This window comes from Neoarius graeffei, chromosome 8 (assembly GCF_027579695.1).
Source record: "Neoarius graeffei isolate fNeoGra1 chromosome 8, fNeoGra1.pri, whole genome shotgun sequence".
Lineage (NCBI taxonomy): Eukaryota > Metazoa > Chordata > Actinopteri > Siluriformes > Ariidae > Neoarius > Neoarius graeffei.
Window position 1 is genome coordinate 71,337,865 of NC_083576.1, and position 21,280 is coordinate 71,359,144.

A 21,280-nucleotide genomic window follows, 5' to 3' on the forward strand; every position below is an offset into this window, starting at 1 on the left:
AAATCTAGCTAACTGAAAGATTAACTCAATTTTTCGCAAATTTTTTTGGCCCCCATATACGAGGAGAAATGACTCCCTCACTTTGGGGGTTTCCTGGTCTAAAAATAGACCGACACGTGGTACACAAGAAGGGGAACCTGCCGATGACATCACGTTTCACTACCGCGCGGAAATTAAAAGGGTAGGTGACTTTGGTCGCAAAATTAATATACTTGTCGTTGTCAAAAAATTATGTTTGATATATCATTTTGAAGCTAAAAGATTTCTCTGTCTAGTCATGTTGTCATAAAATATATTGTATTTTATGCCAAAGAATACATCCAAATGGTGGAATGGCACTTTAATCATACTTTGTCATGTATCAAATGCAGCATCTTGAATACCATGATGCTTTCCTAGTCATGTGTGATGTTAAGTTAAACTGTGGAAACCTCTCCATGTATATCCAAATCCATTTGTAAATTTCATGACTGACAGTGCATGACAAACAGGCCTAAAGAAAAGAAACAAAACCCATTAAAAAAAAGGGGGGGGGGGAATAAAATGACAAAATTCTACAAAACTTAAGGGGAAAATGAAAAAAAAAACAAAAAAAAAACACATCGCTATTTAACAAGACAGTAAAAATGTTTTACGTTGAACAATTCAGGTTCCTTTTCTAAAGCAACCAAATTGTAGATTTTCTTTAAAGACAACTCAGTTTAAAGTAAAACTGAAAAAGTGTTCAAATACAAACAGCTTGGACTTTGACAGCTTACTGTTGTATCTCTGTTCATCCTGAAACTCGTATAAAAGTGCGCAACGTCACATCGTATATGTGTAGCTCCGTTTCCAAATAAGGTTCTATTATAGTCGCATCACACAAAAGGTACCTAAACTGCTCCACAACTCTTATACAAAAAATAAACCATCTGAATAAGTGAGGTGGAATGTTGGTGTTTGTCTGTCATTCAGGCCAACAAATAAAATTAGCCAGAATGGTACTGAGAAAACCAAGAAAGGATATTTTCAGTAAGAATCCTACCTGCTTGGGCAACAGAAAGTCGAACAAGGCTTTGATTACCTCTTTAAATAACCCAAAGACTTTAGATTCTGCAAACCAGTGCTTACTTTGATCACATTTGGCACAAGCTTGGAGGGGAAAAAAAAAAAAAAAAAAAAATCCCTAACTGCTACAATTCCCCCCCAGACAAAGAAAAACCAAATTCATCTCAATACAAAAGAACTCGAGCACTGAAAGGAATCTAAGCAACATAGACTGGTTAACTCAGATAAACGAGTCCCAAGCAGGATTATTCTGGTTCTGTGTTGATGTCATCTTTATACAGCATTTAACAAGATGAAACATCGCATCTTTGTGCAAATGGATCTGAGCTCCGCAGCTCAAACCACATCATTCGTCTGTAAAGACTAACAGTCTTTCATTGTTTCTTTAAATTCAAAACAACATGCGGAAAGTGTCAGAGGCTGGTTCCACGGTAAACACACGGACAGATGGAAAGTAGGCGGAACCACAAGCTGGGTGTGTTCCTCCAGTCTTCTTCCCTTTTCCCAACTCACCATCCAGGATTTGAAGATCGCTTTAAAGAACGCAAAAGAAAAACGATGCTGAATTCAGTACAACAGAAAGGGCTCGCTCACACCGATATCTGATCACCCCGGGATTTAAGGCAGGTTCTGGCTAACTGACCCTGGGCCAGTATGTTTACGTCGAGTGCAGCGGGATGACGAACTTGCAGCCGAAGGGCGAGTGGTACTTGATGCCCACTTCCTGAAACACTTGGCACGGGATGCCAATGTCGCACAGGTAGACTCTACCTGCTCTCTCTGGCAGTGGGAGCGGAAGGCCCAGACAGAGGGACCACTTCGCCTCCACAGCTTGCTCCTGCCCGCTCACTGGAGGATCTATACTCAGCACAGGGGCTCGGTTCTGATTGGCCCAGTCAGCCGCTACCCGGTACCACGGCTGCTCACTCAGGAAAGTGTTCTCGTGAGAGTCCAGACAGTTTATGACCAGGTCCACTGGGGTATCTGGTAAATCTGAGAGAAAACAGAAAAAGATAGTGACTTAACTTTATGCATACAAAAAATAAACCCAAATTGGCGAGACCTCAATTTAGAGGTAAATTCAAAAATCAATATATTTCACCAATGTTTATTTAAACAAAAAGAAGTTCTACCATTTTACAACTTCAAAGCAATGTGACTTTTCCCTTCCATTGCTCACATCACAAAAGGCTGCAACTACCTTCAACCCCATTTCCAAAAAAGTTGGGATGCTGTGTAAAGACAGAATGCAATGATTTGCAAATCATGGAAACCCGATACATTTCATTGTTGAAATGTTGAAAATTTTCCAACATTCAATGTAAAATTGCAAATGATTTGGGGATCATGTCATCTACAGCTACAGATTTCCAAAGAACATTAAAAGAGAGTCAGAGAATCCGGAGAAATCTCTGTACGCAAGAGACAAGGCTGATCTTCAGGCCCTCAGGTGACGTTGTATGAAAAACAGACAATTCTGCAGTGGAAGTTACTGCATGGGCTCAGGAACACTTTAAAAAAAAAAAAAAAAAATCATCTCTGAACACAGTTCATCACTGCATCCACAAATACAAGCTCAAATTCTACGGCGTAAAGACGAAAACCATAACAAAATAATATCCAGAAACACCACCACCACCACCTTCTCAGGGCCCAAACTTTTATGATGGACTGAAGCAAAAGTGGAAAACTGTACTGTTAGACTGGTACAAAAATTCAAAAAAAGTGCTTATTTAAGGAGTTAAAGGCATTTTTGAGACAAAGTTGGCAAACAGTCTTATTTTGTCAATTTGGGTGTGCCGAATTCAAATCTGCAATATGCCGAGCTCTATCTGACCTCTGTTGACCTCTAGAGGTCATTGAACTTTGGGCCTGTAAACGTCTCAGCTGAACCCAGTTTCTCAGCTTTCTAAGGAATGAAATGTACTAAAATGATTAATGAAGTTAGCAAATGGCCTTGTTTGTTAAATGTTTGGGTGCTGAATTCATTTTTCATTTGTAAAACGACATATGACCTCTGATAACCTCAAGGTCATTAAACTTGGCCTATAGGCCTATGCATTTAACGGCATTTTTAAACTGACTTTACTCCCCCAAAAAGAATATGAACAGACAAAAAACAAATAGAAAGGAACAAATACAACATTAAATGCCAGTCCATGTGACTTACTTTTCACAGTGAGAATGCCTAGGCGATCACCTTACATAACATTGCATTACATTTAGCGGTTATTGTTTATACAAAGCTACTGAAAAAAGGACAGATTCAGCAGCATATAAAATGTGGGGGCATACAGGTTAATCAGGGTTAGTATATATGAGAGTTTTTTTCTTTGTTTTGTTTTAAATGGGGTAAAGCCTTTACAAAAAACAAAGAAAAAAAACTCTCATATATACTAACCCTGAAAAAGCACTGAGCATCTAAACCTTCAAAACCTCCCAACACAGCAAAACTGAAACGCAACTGAGGTTTTTGTTCATGACTTGATTTGCGATTAGCTCCTGTTACAAATAAGCAAATAATACAGGCTTTAAAGGAACAGTCCACCATACTTCCATAATGAAATATTCTCTTATCTGAATTGAGACGAGCTGATCCGTACCTCTCCGAGCTTTGCGCGACCTCCCAGTCAGTCAGACGCGCTGTCACTCCTGTTAGCAATGTAGCTAGGCTCAGTATGGCCAACGGTATTTTTTGGGGCTGTAGTTAGATGCGACCAAACTCTTCCGCGTTTTTCCTGTTTACATAGGTTTATATGACCAGTGATATGAAACAAGTTCAGTTACACAAATTGAAACGTAGCGATTTTCTATGCTATGGAAAGTCCGCACTATAATGACAGGCGTACTAACATCTTCTGCGCGCTTCGACAGCGCATTGATACCTTCACTCCTCTTCGGGCACGGCCAGGCGGGCGAATGTCCTGGTCCATCCGCCCTGTCTAAAAAATGGTACAACTCGAGCCCCATGGTAAAATTGGGACTGTCATTTTTCCGCATGAGGCCCATGGTAAAACCACACTTCCAGGAGGCTGCCGTCTGCCTCCCAAGCCGGCCGAGAGCGCTCCTCGTCGGGCACGGCCAGGCGGGCGAATGCCCTGGTCTGTCCGCCCTGTCAAAAAAAAAAAAAAAAAAAAAGTACAACTCCGAGTGAAGGTATCAATGCGCTGCCGAAGCGCGCAGAAGGTGTTAGTACGCCTGTCATTATAGTGCGGACTTTCCATAGCATAGAAAATCGCCACGTTTCAATTTGTGTAACTGAACTTGTTTCATATCACTGGTCATATAAACCTATGTAAACAGGAAAACCGCGGAAGAGTTTGGTCGCATCTAACTACAGCCCCAAAAAATACCATTGGCCATGCTGAGCCTAGCTACATTGCTAACAGGAGTGACAGCGCGTCTGACTGACTGGGAGGTCGCGCAAAGCTCGGAGAGGTACGGAGCAGCTCGTCTCAATTCAGAGAACATCATATTTCATTATGGAAGTACGGTGGACTGTTCCTTTAACCTTGCTAAAGAACAGCATCCCTTTTGATTTGCATTATACTGCTGATTTTCTTTACTCAAGTCATAAAAATAAATATTTGAATACTGAAATGTGCTTCAATGCCAAGTTTACACAGGAGTTACTATTAAGTACAGCACTAACATGTTTGATTGCACAGGTACCTTTGACGCTGGAAACCTGTTTGCCACCCGTCTTGCTGAACAGTGCAAGTTCACTATTGATGGCTTCTAGCATCTTGACAAAGTTTGGGAGGAAGAGGACGACCTCCACTTCATGGTTGGCCAAGTGGCGGCCGCAGCTGATTCCCTGAGCTCCCTGTACATGCGGCCCGCACAGCAACGCCACCGTTGGACGCTGGTGCAGATTTTTAGGTGTAAGCCTACAAACAAAATTAGTATAAATAACACAGTCCTTGGTTTTTCATAAACATAGATGTACACTGGTCTGGCCAAAAGCACCACCTGAAATATGAAGCTTGCTCAAGTGATTATTACGCATCTTGATTAAAATTAAGAATTCAAAATAACTAATGCCCCATACAGCGTTCAACACCGTTATTCACACTGACCTGTTTGGGCCTCCAAGCAGTGTGAGAGCCATCTGACTGGCACACACACCGGTCATCTCCAGCCTGCGCTCCAGAGAGAGACCGTAATTCTCAGCCACACTCAGCAAGCGCTTGTGCAATTCATATGAGATACTGGGGACCACCAGCCCCGAATCTTGAAATACAAAAAAAAGAGCCCATGTTAAGTTATTACTTACACGATCTCAAACAAAAACTCAATCTTAGAAACAAATAACAATTACAACCATCTTGTAAAAAACACAATCATCAGTAATTTGCAATATTCACCATATTCTTACCAGTGCTATATTCCTTTGCCCCCGACTGAGGCACTATGATCTGTCTGTACACGACAGGCTTGGCTTCCAGAATGTTCTCGTCATGTCTGTAACGCGAGGGCGTCTGCTCTGCAGGATTCCCCCGTGTCCGTGCACCGTTACCTCTCCGATCTGACGAATCGATCTGCGAGAAGACGGCGGCTTTGTCGAAGAGAGCCAAGTTCCCCTCAAAGTCAAAGTCCTCATCTAGAACGTCATCCATGCCATCGCCAAAACATTCATCATCTTTGTTCTTCATTTGGCCATTCTTTGAGCCGTTCTTCTTCGGCGTGACCTGATTTGCTCCTCTACTGCTGGACGACCCTGAAAGGAAAAGAAACAGGCGCCAATTATTCAAGCCACATTCACTGGATATGAGCAACTGCACACATTGATTGGCTACTCTACTCCCAGCTCATATACCATGAGTAGAGAAAAACAAAATGGCAGCGTGCTGCTGAACCAACCGAGGACGAAATAAAAACTACTCGAAAACAAAACCCCCCAAAATTAAAAAAAGGCAACAAAACAGAATGAAAAGTATGTGATGGTAAGAACGCATCTTTTTTTCAAGAATCATTATTACAGTATTTTTCACAAATTACTACTGACATTTCACCGGTTTGTTTACATTCTACACTACCGTTCAAAAGTTTGGGGTCACCCAGACAATTTTGTGTTTTCCATGAAAAGTCACACTTTTATTTACCACCATAAGTTGTAAAATGAATAGAAAATATAGTCAAGACATTTTTCTGGCCATTTTGAGCATTTAATCGACCCCGCAAATGTGATGCTCCAGAAACTCAGGCTACATCCACACGACAACGGCAACGAGATGTTATTTAAAAATATATCGCGTCCAAATGGGCAACGATCAGTAAAATATCAGGTCCATATGGCAACGCAACGCTTGCTGAAAACGATGTAATACACATGCCACACCTCTAGGGGCGCTGTAAGACGGTCCCTTCGGAGACACCAGAAGAATAGAAGTAAGGACACATGCGCATAAACTATTGTGCGAGACTTCATATTAGCCACAAAGTCAGGAAAATCTGTTCGTAAAATTACATTATAATGACCAAATACAATGAAAAGTATTTTTCCAGTCTCACCTGTGAAAGGTAATCCCATGTGACCCCGTTTGGACGGTACAGTTAAACGCAGCTAATCTTTATTCTCCGCTTTGACCTATCCAATATGGCGGCGAGGATGACGCATGATTCTACGCGGAAGGCGGCGTCTTTAATGGTCCGGAATAAATTGAATGCTACACGTTGATGGATTAATTTGCTCTTCTACGCCCTTTTTGAGGAATGTATTGTAGGACTTAAACCAACATCTGAAGAGGTGAGATCGCTCCTTTTTTTCCCTATTTTTGCTGGCGGGATTGACTCTGCCCTAAGGGCAGAGTCTCTCTCTCTCTCTCTCTCACTTTGCACCATTACACAAATATTCACAATGAAAATATTTTGCAAGCACGTTTCATGAACCAAGTTATAGGATTTGTTGACAACTCGCATCGAGTTCGTTACACTTTTACCCGGCGTGAAGCACTCACAGTCATGTGGTTGTGACGTCATCGTAAACAAATCCGTTCTACTCATCCAGACGACTTCACAACGGCAACGTTGCCAGATCTTTCCACTCTGGAACCCGTTCTCAAAAAGATTGCGTTTTGGGCACCCAAAACGCCGGTGCCGTGTGGACGCCAGGCCTAAACGATAAGCAATTGTATCGGAGTCACCGGAATCCGTTGCCGTGTGGACAGGGCCTCAATCTGCTCAAAGGAAGGTCAGTTTTATAGCTTCTCTAAAGAGCTAAACTGTTTTCAGCTGTGCTAACATGATTGTACAAGGGTTTTCTAATCATCCATTAGCCTTCTGAGGCAATGAGCAAACACATTGTACCATTAGAACACTGGAGTGAGAGTTGCTGGAAATGGGCCTCTATACACCTATGGAGATATTGCACCAAAAACCAGACATTTGCAGCTAGAATAGTCATTTAGCACATTAGCAATGTATAGAGTGGATTTCTGATTAGTTTAAAGTGATCTTCATTGAAAAGAACAGTGCTTTTCTTTCAAAAATAAGGACATTTCAAAGTGACCCCAAACTTTTGAACAGCAGTGTAAGCGGAAATGATTGTCAGACAGTCTGTACAAAGTTTTTATTTCTCGAATTTGCAAAAAAGCTCTGTTCCTCAAAAGCCACTGAACGTGGATAAAATAAAACAGTTATTCCACTCACTCAATCTCATCATACATGGCTTATAGCCAACTCGGTGCTATGTGCCTCACCAGCTATCAGCTCATGTACGAATTGATTTCGTGGAATAACTTAAATATACAAATTATAAGCCCATTATACCTTTAGTGGTGAAAATCTAAAAACTGCTGTTCCAACAGGGTGTAAAAGTTACACCAACCCAGAAGCGTGTGCAAAGTCAGATTCTACTCTGTTCACTGCAATGGTGTCATGAGAAACCGCTTCATTTGTGGGTTTTGACAAATGATTTATTAAATTACTGAGATGGTGGCAGGAAGTTTTGGATTGGGGGGGGCATGCCGTGCGCTGAAAGCGCAGGGTCATGCCACCCCCGGGAAATTTTGGAATTTTTAACCCTCCAAAACACTATTTCCCACATTTTGAGAGGCAAATTTTGGTGGAGTAAAGCTAAGTTTAATGTCTCTATTAGAGTACGTTTCATCCATGTATTTTTTTTCTAAATGAAACAGAACCAATGATATAACCCAGCTACGTCTACTTAGTACCGTTGAGAGGATAACACCCCCTTAGCATGGGTTTGGTACTTTCTACTGTGTTTGCATGTGAGTAAATACACATACAACGTTCAAATGTACCTTGCTTAATTGAAGGAACCAAAGTAGTGCATTCTCTCATTACGAAAGACGAGAAGGCAGCAGCAAAAGATTTGCGAAATTTGACTTGGGATGTTAAAATTTATACTGAAAACTTACCTCGTTATCATCAAGCAACTTGGGTGCCTTTGTCAAGCCCAGAAAGTTTGCAATGGATATTTGTCTGAAACTTCTCTTCATACTGATTTTCAGTGAGTGGTCAGGGCAGCAAGCAAATTCATATACACTTGTGTTCAAAATAATAGCAGTCCAACACGACTAACCAGATCAATCACTGTTTTTGGTGGAAATTATATTACTACATGGCAAATAATTTACCAGTAGGTGTAGTAAAGTCATAGAAAACCAACAGACCCAACATTCATGATATGCATGCTCCTGAGTCTGTGTAATCTAATAATTAAGTGAAAGGGACGTGTTCAAAATAATAGCAGTGTGGAGTTTAATTAGTGAGATCATTCATTCTGTGAAAAAACAGATGTCAATCAGGTGGCACTAATTTAAGGATGAAGCCAGCACATGTTGTACATCCATTTCTCTCTGAAAACATGAGAAACATGGGTCGTTCCAGACATTGTTCAGAAGAACAGCGTGCTTTGATTAAAACGTTGATTGGAGAGGTAAAACGTATACTGTAAAGAAGTGCAGAAAATGATGGGCTGCTCGGCTAAAATGATCTCCAGTGCTTTAGAATGGACAGCAAAACCAGAGAGACATGGAAGAAAACAGAAGACTACCATTCGAATGGATCGAAGAATAGCCAGAATGGCAAAGACTCAGCCAACGATCAGCTCCAGGGTGATCAAAGACGGTCTGAAGTTACCTGTGAGTACTGTGACAATTAGAAGATGCCTGTGTGAAGCTAATCTATCGGCAAGAAGCTCCCGCAAAGTTCCACTGTCTCGTCTTCTTCTGCTTATCCAGGACCGGGTCGCGGAGGCAGCAGTCTAAGCATGGAAGCCCAAACTTCCCTTTCCCCAGACACCTCGGCCAGCTCCTCGGGAAGAACACCGAGGCGCTCCCAGGCCAGCCGAGAGACATAGTCCCTCCAGCGTGTCCTGGGTCTTCCCCGGGGCCTCCTCCCGGGGGGACATGCCTGGAACACCTCCCCAGGGAGGCGTCCAGGAGGCATCCGAAAAAGATGCCCGAGCCACCTCAGCTGGTTCCTCTCGATGTGGAGGAGCAGCGGCTCTACTCCGAGCTCCTCCCGAGTGACTGTGCTTCTCACCCTATCTCTAAGGGAGCGCCCAGCCACCCTGCGAAGGAAACTCATTTCAGCCGCTTGTATCCGCGATCTTGTTCTTTCTGTCATTACCCAAAGCTCATGACCATAGGTGAGAGTCGGAACGTAGATCGACCGGTAAATTGAGAGCTTCGCCTTTTGGCTCAGCTCCTTCTTCACCACGACGGACCGGTAAAGCGACCGCATCACTGCGGAGGCTGCACCGATCCGCCTGTCGATCTCACGCTCCATCCTTCCCTCACTCGTGAACAAGATCCCGAGATACTTAAACTCCTCCACTTGAGGCAGGACTTCTCCACCAACCTGGAGAGGGCAAGCCACCCTTTTCCGGTCGAGAACCATGGCCTCGGACTTGGAGGTGCTGATTCTCATCCCAGCCGCTTCACACTCGACTGCAAACCGCCCCAGTGCATGCTGAAGGTCCTGGTTTGAAGAAGCCAACAGGACAACATCATCCGCAAAAAGCAGAGATGAAATCCTGTGGTTCCCAAACAGGATTCCTTCCGGCCCCTGGCTGCGCCTAGAAATTCTGTCCATAAAAATTATGAACAGAACCGGTGACAAAGGGCAGCCCTGACGGAGTCCAACATGCACTGGGAACAGGTCTGACTTACTGCCGGCAATGCGAACCAGACTCCTGCTCCGTTCGTACAGGGACCGGACAGCCCTTAGCAAAGAGCCCCGAACCCCATACTCCCGAAGCACCCCCCCACAGAATACCACGGGGGACACGGTCGAATGCCTTCTCCAGATCCACAAAGCACATGTGGACTGGTTGGGCAAACTCCCATGAACCCTCGAGCACCCTATGAAGGGTATAGAGCTGGTCCAGTGTTCCGCGACCAGGACGAAAACCGCATTGTTCCTCCTGGATCCGAGGTTCGACTATCGGTCGAATTCTCCTCTCCAGTACCCTGGAGTAAACTTTCCCTGGGAGGCTGAGAAGTGTGATTCCCCTATAATTGGAGCACACTCTCCGGTCCCCTTTCTTAAAAAGAGGGACCACCACCCCAGTCTGCCACTCCAGAGGCACTGTCCCCGACCGCCACGCGATGTTGCAGAGGCGTGTCAACCAAGACAGCCCCACAACATCCAGAGACTTGAGATACTCAGGGCGGATCTCATCCACCCCCGGTGCCTTGCCACCGAGGAGCTTGCAAACCACCTCAGTGACTTCGGCTTGGGTAATGGACGAGTCCACCTCTGAGTCATCAGCCTCCGTCTCCTCAGTGGAAGACATGACGGTGGGATTGAGGAGATCCTCAAAGTATTCCTTCCACCGCCCGACAATGTCCCCAGTCGAGGTCAACAGCTCCCCACCCGCACTGTAAACAGTGTTGGCAGAGTACTGCTTCCCCCTCCTGAGGCGCCGGACGGTTTGCCAGAATTTCTTCGAGGCCGACCGATAGTCCTTCTCCATGGCCTCCCCGAACTCCTCCCAGTTCCGAGTTTTTGCCTCCGCAACTGCCCGAGCTGCAGCACGCCTGGCCTGCCGATACCCGTCGGCTGCCTCAGGAGTCCCGGAGGTCAACATGGCCCGATAGGACTCCTTCTTCAGCTTGACGGCATCCCTTACTTCCGGTGTCCACCACCGGGTTCGGGGATTGCCGCCACGACAGGCACCGGAGACCTTGCGGCCACAGCTCCGAACAGCTGCGTCCACAATGGAGGTAGAGAACATGGTCCACTCAGACTCAATGTCCCCCGCCTCCCTCGGAAGCTGGGAAAAGCTCTCCCGGAGGTGGGAGTTAAAGACCTCCCCAACAGAGTGCTCGGCCAGACGTTCCCAGCAGACCCTCACCATACGTTTGGGCCTGCCAGGTCTGTCCAGCTTCCTCCTCCGCCAGCGGATCCAACTCACCACCAGGTGGTGATCAGTTGACAACTCAGCCCCTCTCTTCACCCGAGTGTCCAAGACATAGGGTCGGAGATCAGATGACACGACTACAAAGTCGATCATCGACCTCCGACCTAAGGTGTCCTGGTGCCACGTGCACTTATGGACACCCCTATGCTCGAACATGGTGTTCGTTATGGACAAACTGTGACTAGCACAGAAGTCCAATAACAAAACACCACTCGGGTTCAGATCGGGGAGGCCGTTCCTCCCAACCACGCCCCTCCAGGTGTCACTGTCATCGCCCACGTGAGCATTGAAGTCCCCCAGTAGCACAATGGAGTCCCCAGTCTGAGCACCCCTCAGTACCTCTCCCAGGGACTCCAAGAAGGCCGGATACTCTATACTGCTATTTGGCCCGTAGGCACAAACAACAGCAAGAGCCCTCTCCCCAATCCGAAGGCGCAGAGAGGCGACCCTCTCGTTCACTGGGGTAAACTCCAACACATGGCGGCTGAGCTGGGGAGCTATAAGGAAGCCCACACCAGCCCGCCGCCGCTCACCACGGGCGACTCCAGAGAAGTGGAAAGTCCAGCCCCTCTCGAGGAGCTGGGTTCCAGAGCCCAAGCTGTGCGTGGAGGTGAGCCCGACTATCTCTAGCCGGTACCTCTCAACCTCCCGCACAAGCTCAGGCTCCTTCCCCCCCAGCGAAGTGACATTCCATGTCCCAACAGCCAGCCGCTGTGTCCGGGGATCAGGTCGTCGAGGCCCCTGCCTTCGACTGCCACCCAATCCACACTGCACCAAACCCCTACTGCTACCTCTGTGGGTGGTGAACCCACAGGAGGTCGGGCCCACGTCGCCTCTTCGGGCTGAGCCCGGCCGGGCCCCATGGGCAAAGGCCCGACCACCAAGCGCTCGCATACGAGCCCCAACCCCGGGCCTGGCTCCAGGGTGGGGCCCCGGCTGCGTCCTACCGGGCGACGTCACGGTCCTGGATTTTTTCTCCATAGGGGTTTTTTGGTGAACTGCTCTTGGTCTGGCCTGTCACCTAGGACCTGTCTGCCTTGGGAAACCCTAACAGGGGCATAATGCCCCCGACAACATAGCTCCTAGGATCATTCAAGCACACAAACCCCTCCACCACAATAAGGTGGCAGTTCTAGGAGGGGAAGTTCCACTGTTAAAAAAAAAAAAAGACGTGCTGAAGAGGATACAATTTGCCAAAGAACACATCGACTGGCCTAAAGAGAAATGGAAAAACATTTTGTGGACTGATGAAAGTAAAATTGTTCTTTTTGGGTCCAAGAGCCGCAGACAGTTTTTCAGACGACCCCCAAACACTGAATTCAAGCCACAGTACACTCTGAAGACAGTGAAGCATGGTGGTGCAAGCATCATGATATGGGGATGTTTCTCTTACTATGATGTTGGGCCCATTTATCGCATACCAGGGATCATGGATCAGTTTGCATATATCAAAATACTTGGAGGTCATGTTGCCTTATGCTGAAGAGGAAATGCCCTTGAAATGGGTGTTTCAACAAGACAATGACCCCAAACACACCAGTAAGCGAGCAGCATCAGGGTTCAAGACCAACAAAATGAAAGTTATGGAGTGGCCAACCCAATCCCCGGACCTTAATCCGATAGAAAACTTGTGGGGTGACATCAAAAATGCTGTTTCTGAGGCAAAACCAAGAAATGCAGAGGAATTGTGGAATGTTGTCAAATCATCCTGGGCTGGAATACCTGTTCACAGGTGCCAAAAGTTCTCAGAAACCGTGGTTATACAACTAAATATTAGTTTAGTGATTCATAGGAATACTAAATCCTTAAGATTTTTTCAGTTTATACAGTAAATATTTGGAGTTTGTAATGAAAAATGCAGACACTGCTATTTTTTTGAACAGCCCAATGCTCATTTTTCTTCATTTTCTGTAAAATAATTAAAATATTCATACATTTTTCTTCATGTTTTGATGTAGAATATAATGTGCATTGTTCCCAATGCATGGAAATAAAAACTATTATAAGGATTTTGAGCTTTACTCACGTTTTTAAACACACTGCTATTATTTTGAACACAACTGTAGATCTAGAGCAGCATCAAGTTTTTGGGCACCCAAAACTGCTTGTACGCCTCATGAACGCTATTTAGCCATCCGAACAGGACACGAGTTATCAGTCAGATACAAATGTAGCGACAAATGTCATAGCCTTGCTGTCACAGGGTCCCCACGGAGACCAGACATGTCGAGACAGTTGCCACAGCAACAGGTTAATTAGTCCACAGAATATTCATAAATCAGCTTGTCTACTAAAAGTGATGGGTTTTGCAGTTCTGCATAAGCCAAATAAGGAAAATCCCAGAAAGTGGAGGCAATCGGTGACATCAGGGCCAGGCTAATTTGCATCAGTTTTGGTGTGAATGGGTGCTACCAACCTACATGTTTTGTTTTTTTTCCATTTCCGGTTGAGAGTACGTCATGCGCGTTCTGGCTGCCGCTTCTCACCAGAGCTTTTTTATTTTATTTTCATTTTATTTAGTTATTTTTTTTTCCTGTGTGTTTGTGTAGTTTGATGTTTGAGTGTTTTGTCCACCGGTTGTGGTGTAGCTCCAGACCCAGTTTTGGGTGTCGGTTCCTTCCAGGCCTTGGTTCACTGTGGGTGATGCCTGTGCTCCCAGCTATGGACTGCAGTGAGCTCGTTGCTCATTTTACATCGTGGTTGTCCAGCGCTCTGTGCTTTAATGCTTGGCATGATGTTACGAGCGATGTTGCTCGGTGGTGTCGCGGCAGCTGTGCAGGCGGTTTGGGACACACCAGCGCTCTGCGTGGCGGAGCTTCTCTGCTCGCTTTGTGGATCCACGGCGCGGTGTTCGAACGATGTTGCTGACAGCGTCACGGCGGCGGTGCTGGAGATGTGGGACTCGTTTTCGTGCGCCTTTTGGTGGGACTGTGGCTGCTACACCACGGGAATTACATCCTGACCCCTATTTGGTGGACTTTTTACTTTTTATTTATTATTATTATTTTTTTTTTTCCCTTGTCTATAATTGTAAAGGGTCCTTGGGTTTCTTGAAAGGCGCTATATAAATTTAACTTATTATTATTATTACTACATTACAAAGGAATACTGCCGGGATGAAGGGACGCAGCAGGATTTAATAAGGAAAAACAAAGGTGTGCAGCAGGCTGTTTATTCACACAACTCTCTCCTTTTCTTCCTTGTAAACAGTCAAAGGACTCTCCCCCCCACTGAATTAATAATAAATTTATAGTATTATTTGGGGAAGCCATGGCCTAATGGTTAGAGAAGCAGCTTTGGGACTAGAAGGTCCCGGTTCAAGTCCCTGGACCAGCAGGAATGGCTGAAGTTCCCTTGAGCAAGGCACCTAACCCCCTACTGCTCCTCAGGCTACTCTGGGTATGTTGTTCTGGAGAAGAGCATCTACTAAATGCCTGTAATGTAATTCATCAGAATTTGTTTGACAACAATTTGGTCAATATTTTGTTGTCCTGTCCATTTTGTGTATTTATTGAAAGTTTTACATTAATCTCACACTCGTGCATGCACCCTTTATGCAGTCCTGAAGAAATGACACTGCATTCTAATGTACAGAACCAGTCAAAAGTTTGAACACCCCGACTCGTTCATAGGTTTTTCTGCATTTGGACTAATTTTCTACATTATACAATACTGAAGACATCAAAACTATCAAGGAACATAACGGAATGATATGGTGAACCAAAAGTATTTTTAAAAATATTTCATATTTTAGATTCTTCAAAGTACCCACCATTTACCTTGACACCACACTATTGTCATTATCTTAACCAGCTTCATGAGGTGGTCACCTGGAATGCTTTTCGATTAATAGGTGCCTCGTCAAAAGTTAATCAGTGCAATTTCTTGTCTTAATGCATTTGAGAACAAAAATACAGTAACTAGCCCGATTCCATAACTGCAGTAATCCATACTGTCAAGAACAGCTCAACTAAGTAAAGAGAAACGACATCCATCGTTACTTTATGACATGAAGCGGCTTAATTCATAAAAATAAAGAAAAACCATTGAATTAGAAGGTGTCCAAGCTTTTGACTGGTATTGTGTAAAAATTATATAAACGAATGCGTTGTGCAAGCAGTCCTTGTATACTTACAAGAGTTGTGTCTTCGTCTGAAGCCTTTACTCTGGCCTGCCAGCTCTACATGGCGTTCTACATAGCTCTTGGAGTAGTGCTGTGAAGGAGACATGCCTCCATCACGCAGCCTGGGCTCAGCTTTGGGCACATTTACAGGAGCACTGTTGCCTCCGCTGTTACCTCCACCTTTGTCCTTGCGTCCAGTGTAACCAGTTATGGAGGAGCTAGATTCAGGAACACTCCGCTTCGTGATTCCATTGGAGCCATTACGAATTTCCAAGATTTTGAGCTCTTTGATGTCCATAGCGCTGTGAACACACAAAAGGAGAAGCACTGTCAGAATGCAGGAAATATTTCATCTAGACAATAACATCCCAGAAGCACAACAGGCTTAGATGTACTCATCTGTGATTGTTACACAGGGGATGAATTTTGAACCTGAGCCCCTACCTGAAAGTGACCTCAGGCACTGGACACTTGATGCCATTGTGAAACGGTTGTTTGAGAGAGATGGTTTGACTGGCCTGATCAACCGAGGACACTTCTCCTTGGTACACTCCCAAAGTCGGACCACAATTGATCGAAACAAGGCTGCCCAACCAGTCTGCTGCCATTCTGTCTGATAATCACCTTTATATCAGGGGAGAAAAACAAAAAACAGAGTAATGTGGACAGGATTATAGCTTAAGCCACATCCAGGTGTGTTCAATCCTGCAGACGGAGTCAGGCATCTTCCCAATATAGTCTATATTCTACACAAGCTAGAAACCTCACCGGTTTGCAACACATTGTTCAAGCAAATGATGTGTGTGCCAGTATTGACCGATTTATTAATTAAAAGAAATTCCATATTACTATAGGCTCTTGCAAAAATGCCCAGCTATGTCACAGGGTTTTATTTGAGCTGGCTGGTATTTCCCAGCACATCCACCAAGTTAACTAGCTAGTTTTAATATAAAAAAAAAAAAAAAAGGTCAGCCTGACTTATAATTAGCTACCAAGCAGATGTACATGTACATTTTAAAATCAGTACTGCACAAAAGTCTTAGACGCATGTAAAGAAATGCTGTAGACCAAAAATAATTAAACGAATTGTTTCAACATAAAAAAAAAAGTATTTTAAACAGCAATAAGCCATAATAAATGAAACAAAGTCAATGTTTGGTGTGAGATGACCCTTTGCTTTAAGAAAAAAAAACAAAAAAAACCCCCAGTAGTCTCAGGTCCAATGAGTGCAGTTTGATAAGGAAATGAGCTGTAGGTTTTACTGAGCATCTTACAGAACCAGCCACAGTTCTTCTGGACGCTTTGACTGTCGCACTTGATTTTTAATTTTGCACCAAAACCCAGGAGCCTTCATTATGTTTTCTTTTTTAATCTGAAAAGTGCTCTCTTATGCAATATGCTGCTCAGATGCAAATTTTTTTTCCTGTAACATTTAATTTTGTGCTGGAAAACGAACATTTGGAACTCTAAAATGTTTTTGTACTGACTCGATAATGTAGAAGTCATAAAATAGAAATCAATAAAGTTTGTACAAAAAAAGGTACCCAAGACTTTTGCACAGTACTGTATTTAGACACTACTGTGCAAAAGTCTTAAGCGAATGCAAAGAAATGTTGTAGAGCAAAAATGTTTCAAAAATAATGTTTCTACATTAAAAAATACGATAACGAGTACAACAGTAAGCCATAATAAATGAAACAAAGTCAATGTTTGGTGTGGGACAAGTCCTCCCTTTGCTTTAAATAAATAAATAAATAAATTAGTCTCAGGTACAGTGAGTGCAGTTTGATAAGGAAATGAGCTGTAGGTTTTACTGAGCATCTTCCAGAACCAGCCACAGTTCTTCTGGACACTTTGCCACATTCGCGTCTTCATTTTGCACCAAAACCCAGCAGCCTTCATTATGTTTTCTTTTATAATCTGAAAAGTGCTCTCTTACGTAATATGCTGCTCAGATACAATTTTTTTCCTGTAACATTTTAATTTTGTGCTGGAAAACGTACTGACTCAATAATGTAGAAGTCATAAAAATCTATAACAAAAGTTTGTACAAAAAAAAGGTACCTAAGACTTTTACACAGTACTGTATTTAGACCTGTGCAAAAGTCTTAAGCACATCCAAAGAAATGCTGTAGAGCAAAAATGTTTTAAAAATCATGAAATTAAACGTTTCTACATTAAAAAATACGATAACGAGTACGACAGTAAGCCATAATAAATGAAACAAAGTCAATGTTTGGTGTGGGACAAGTCCTCCCTTTGCTTTAAGAAAAAAAAAAAAAAAAAAGGTCTTAGGTACAGTGAGTGCAGTTTGATAAGGAAATGAGCTGTAGGTTTTACTGAGCATCTTATGCCGCTTTTCCACTACCAACGTGGCCGAGTTGGGCTGAGCCGTGCCGAGTTGGGCTGAGTCGAGCTGAGTGGGGCTGTTGGCGTTGCATTTCGACTACAATCGCGCTGAACCGTGCTGGCTGGAAGTGGGTGGACACATTGGGTGGAGTTAGCGAAAGTGGGTGGACGTCACGTGATGTTAGGCGACGCAAACAGTGACATCAGTGACCTTTTAAGCGGTAGTCTCACGACCCGGAGAGTAAACAATAAACATGGAGGACATGGAGTCGTTAGTGTTGCTGGTCTTGGTGCTGTGGCTTGTTGTCACCGACAACGCCAACAGATACTGGCAAGAGCGTATAGATGAGGTGAGGCGCATAAGGCTTCAGAAATTCTCGTAATTCATAATTCTCCTTCTTCCGGGTTTACGGTGTTTACAGATCCCAGCGTGCTCGCGGAGCGTGTGTGGGCGTGTGAGGACACTCCTCCTCACCAATCAGTGCACAGGGGAGTGTCTCCTCACACCCCTAGCCTCACTCAGCTCGGTTTGGCTCGCTTCAGCCCCACTCCAAAACCGTGCGAGTTTTGGGGGCTGAGCAGGGCTGAAGCGAGCTGAGTCGTGCTGTTCTTAGATAGTTGAAATGCGAGCCGTGTCGGGCTGAAGTGAGCTGAAAAAGGGTAGTGGAAAAGGGCCATTACAGAACCAGCCACAGTTCTTCTGGACACTTTGACTGTCACACTCGCTTCTTCATTTTGCACCAAAACCCAGCAGCCTTCATTATGTTTTCTTTTATAATCTGAAAAGTGCCCTCTTATGTAAATATGCTGCTCAGATGCAATTTTTTGTAACATTTAATTTTGTGCTGGAAAACATACTGACTCGATAACGTAGAAGTCAAAAAGAAACGTATAGCAAAGTTTATATGAGAAAAAAATAGGGTGTCTAACACACAAACACACAAGTGCATCTCAAAAAATTAGAATACCATGAAAAAGTTCCCTTTTTTTCCTCATAATTTAATTCAAAAAGTTAAAAACTTTCATATATTCTATGTTCATTACATGTAAAGTGAAATATTTAAAGCCTTTTTTTGTTTTAATTTTGATGATTATGGCTTATAGCTCATGAAAATCAGAAATCCAGTATCTCAAATTATTAGAATATTCCCTAAGATCAAGCAAAAAAAGGATTTACAATACAGAAATGTCCAACTTCTGAAAAGTATATTAATTTATACACTCAATTGGGGCTCCTTTACCATGAATTACTGTATCAATGCGGTGTGGCATGGGGGTGATCAGTCTGTGGCACTGCTGAGGTGTTATTGAAGCCCAGGTTGCTTTGATAGTGGCCTTCAGCGTATCTGTATTTTTGGGTCGGGTGTTTCTCATCTTCCTCTTGACAATACCCCATAGATTCTCTATGGGGTTCAGGTCAGGCAAGTTGGCTGGCCAATCAAACACAGTAATATCATGGTCAACAAACCATTTGGTAGTAGTTTTGGCACTGTGGGTAGGTGCGAAGTCCTGCTGGAAAAAGAAATCAGCATCTCCAAAAAGCTTGTCAGCAGATGGAAGCATGAAGTGCTCTAAAATCTCCTGGTAGATGGCTGTGTTGACTTTGGACTTGATCAAATACAGTGGACCAACACCAGCAGATGACATGGCACCCCAAATCATCACAGACTGTGGAAACTTCACACTGGGCTTCAAACACCTTGGATTCTGTGCCTCTCCACTCTTCCTCCAGAACCGTGATTTCCAAATTAAATGCAAAATGTACTTTCATCTGAAAAGAGGACTTTGGACCACTGAGCAACAGTCCATTTCTTTCTCTCCTTAGCCCAGATAAGACACTTCTGACATTGTCTCTGGCTCAGGAGTAGCTTGATATTAGGAATGCGAAAGTCGTATCCCCTTTCTTGAAGATGTCTGTTCGTGATGGGTCTTGATACACTGACACCAGCCTCAGTCCACTCCTTGTGAAGCTCTCCCAAGTTCTTGAATCAACTTTTCTTGACAATCCTTTCAAGACTGCGGCCATCCCTGTCGCTTGTGCACCTTTTCCAGCCACCCTTTTCAGCAATGACCTTTTGTGGCTTAAGGCCAATTTATGCTGACAACCCAGTCCTCGCAGATAGCGTCGCAGACAGTGTCTGCATAGCCCCCCCCACCTTCGCAGACACTCTGCGCGCACCTCCCAAAAATTGTGACCACCGCAGAAGCCTCGCAGACAAGAGGGCTCTGATTGGTCCACTCTACATCCGCTGTACACGCACTTCCGCTTCCCTACTTTCCCGGTTTGGTTTGTTTTCACGACCGCCATTTTTAAAAACACGAGCGAAGATGGAGCAGCACGAAGAGCGGTTGATCGAGGAAGTACGTACATCTATACGACTCCAGTTCTAGTCATTATAAGTAACCGGAGGATAAACACTCCACTAACCACACCCACCAACTACTCCTAGCGATTTCGCAACTTCGCACCCCCTTGCGTTGTGGCGGTGAATAACATCGCGCACACCTATTACTCCCCGCTCAACGATAAATTACAACTGTCTGCGAAAAGCTATCTGCGAAAGCCTTGTCGCAAGAGCATGCAGAGGCCTTTACCGTCCTTGTGGAGGGCATCAGTGATCATCTTCTGGATGAGAGTCAAGTCAGCAGTCTTCCCCATGATTGTGGTTGTGTGTACTGAACTAGACCGAGAGATACACTGTGTTCATACTGTTTTACGCAAACTCAAAATGAAATATTCTAATATATTTTGAGATGGGGTTTTTTATGTTTTTGTACTGTATGCCATACTGAGTAAAATTAAAATAGAAAAATGCTTGAAACATTTTAGTTTGTGTAATGAGTCTATAATATATAACATTTTCACTTTCTTAAATAACTGATGGAAAATATTTAACTTTTTCACAATATTCTAATTTTTTGAGACACACATACATACATACATACATACATACATACATACATACACACACACCACGTAGTCAGGACTTCCTAAAAACACCAATACTTGAAATACACACAAAGAAACCAGCAAACCAAAAACAGTTATGTCGGCTGACTTATTTCTCTACGACAAAATTACGCAATAATTAGCAGCTAGCTAGACGAATGCTAGCTTTTGGCTAATTAGCAACTCGCTTGCTAGCTCGCTTATAGGTCACAGTTTTGGTCGGTTTTAACGAATTATACTCAAATACACACCTGGCAAAATTCAACCGAATTTTAAATTAGTAAACGATGAGATGAGACGTTTCAATAAATTTGCGTAGTGCAGCTTTTTTTTTTCCTCTCTCACACTCTTTCTTCTCCTCTTCTTCTTCTTCTCCTCCTCACACGCCACTAAGGGTCAATATAGAGCGCCGTGTTTG

The 21,280-nt window shown here is 43.9% G+C and overlaps 1 protein-coding gene across 1 annotated transcript; it reads right to left on the reverse strand.

Moving 5' to 3' along the window:
• Nucleotides 1–220: 220 nt before the first annotated feature.
• edc3 (enhancer of mRNA decapping 3 homolog (S. cerevisiae)) lies at nt 221–21,236 on the reverse strand. The gene is made up of 7 exons (XM_060928178.1): nt 21,114–21,236; nt 16,008–16,187; nt 15,576–15,865; nt 5,426–5,767; nt 5,127–5,280; nt 4,720–4,937; nt 221–2,040 (listed from the first exon to the last, which is right to left on the reverse strand). Exons 2-7 carry the CDS (start codon nt 16,169–16,171, stop codon nt 1,706–1,708), a joined length of 1,503 nt encoding a protein of 500 aa, XP_060784161.1. The 5' UTR covers nt 16,172–16,187; nt 21,114–21,236; the 3' UTR covers nt 221–1,705.
• Between the last annotated feature and the right edge of the window lie 44 nt (nt 21,237–21,280).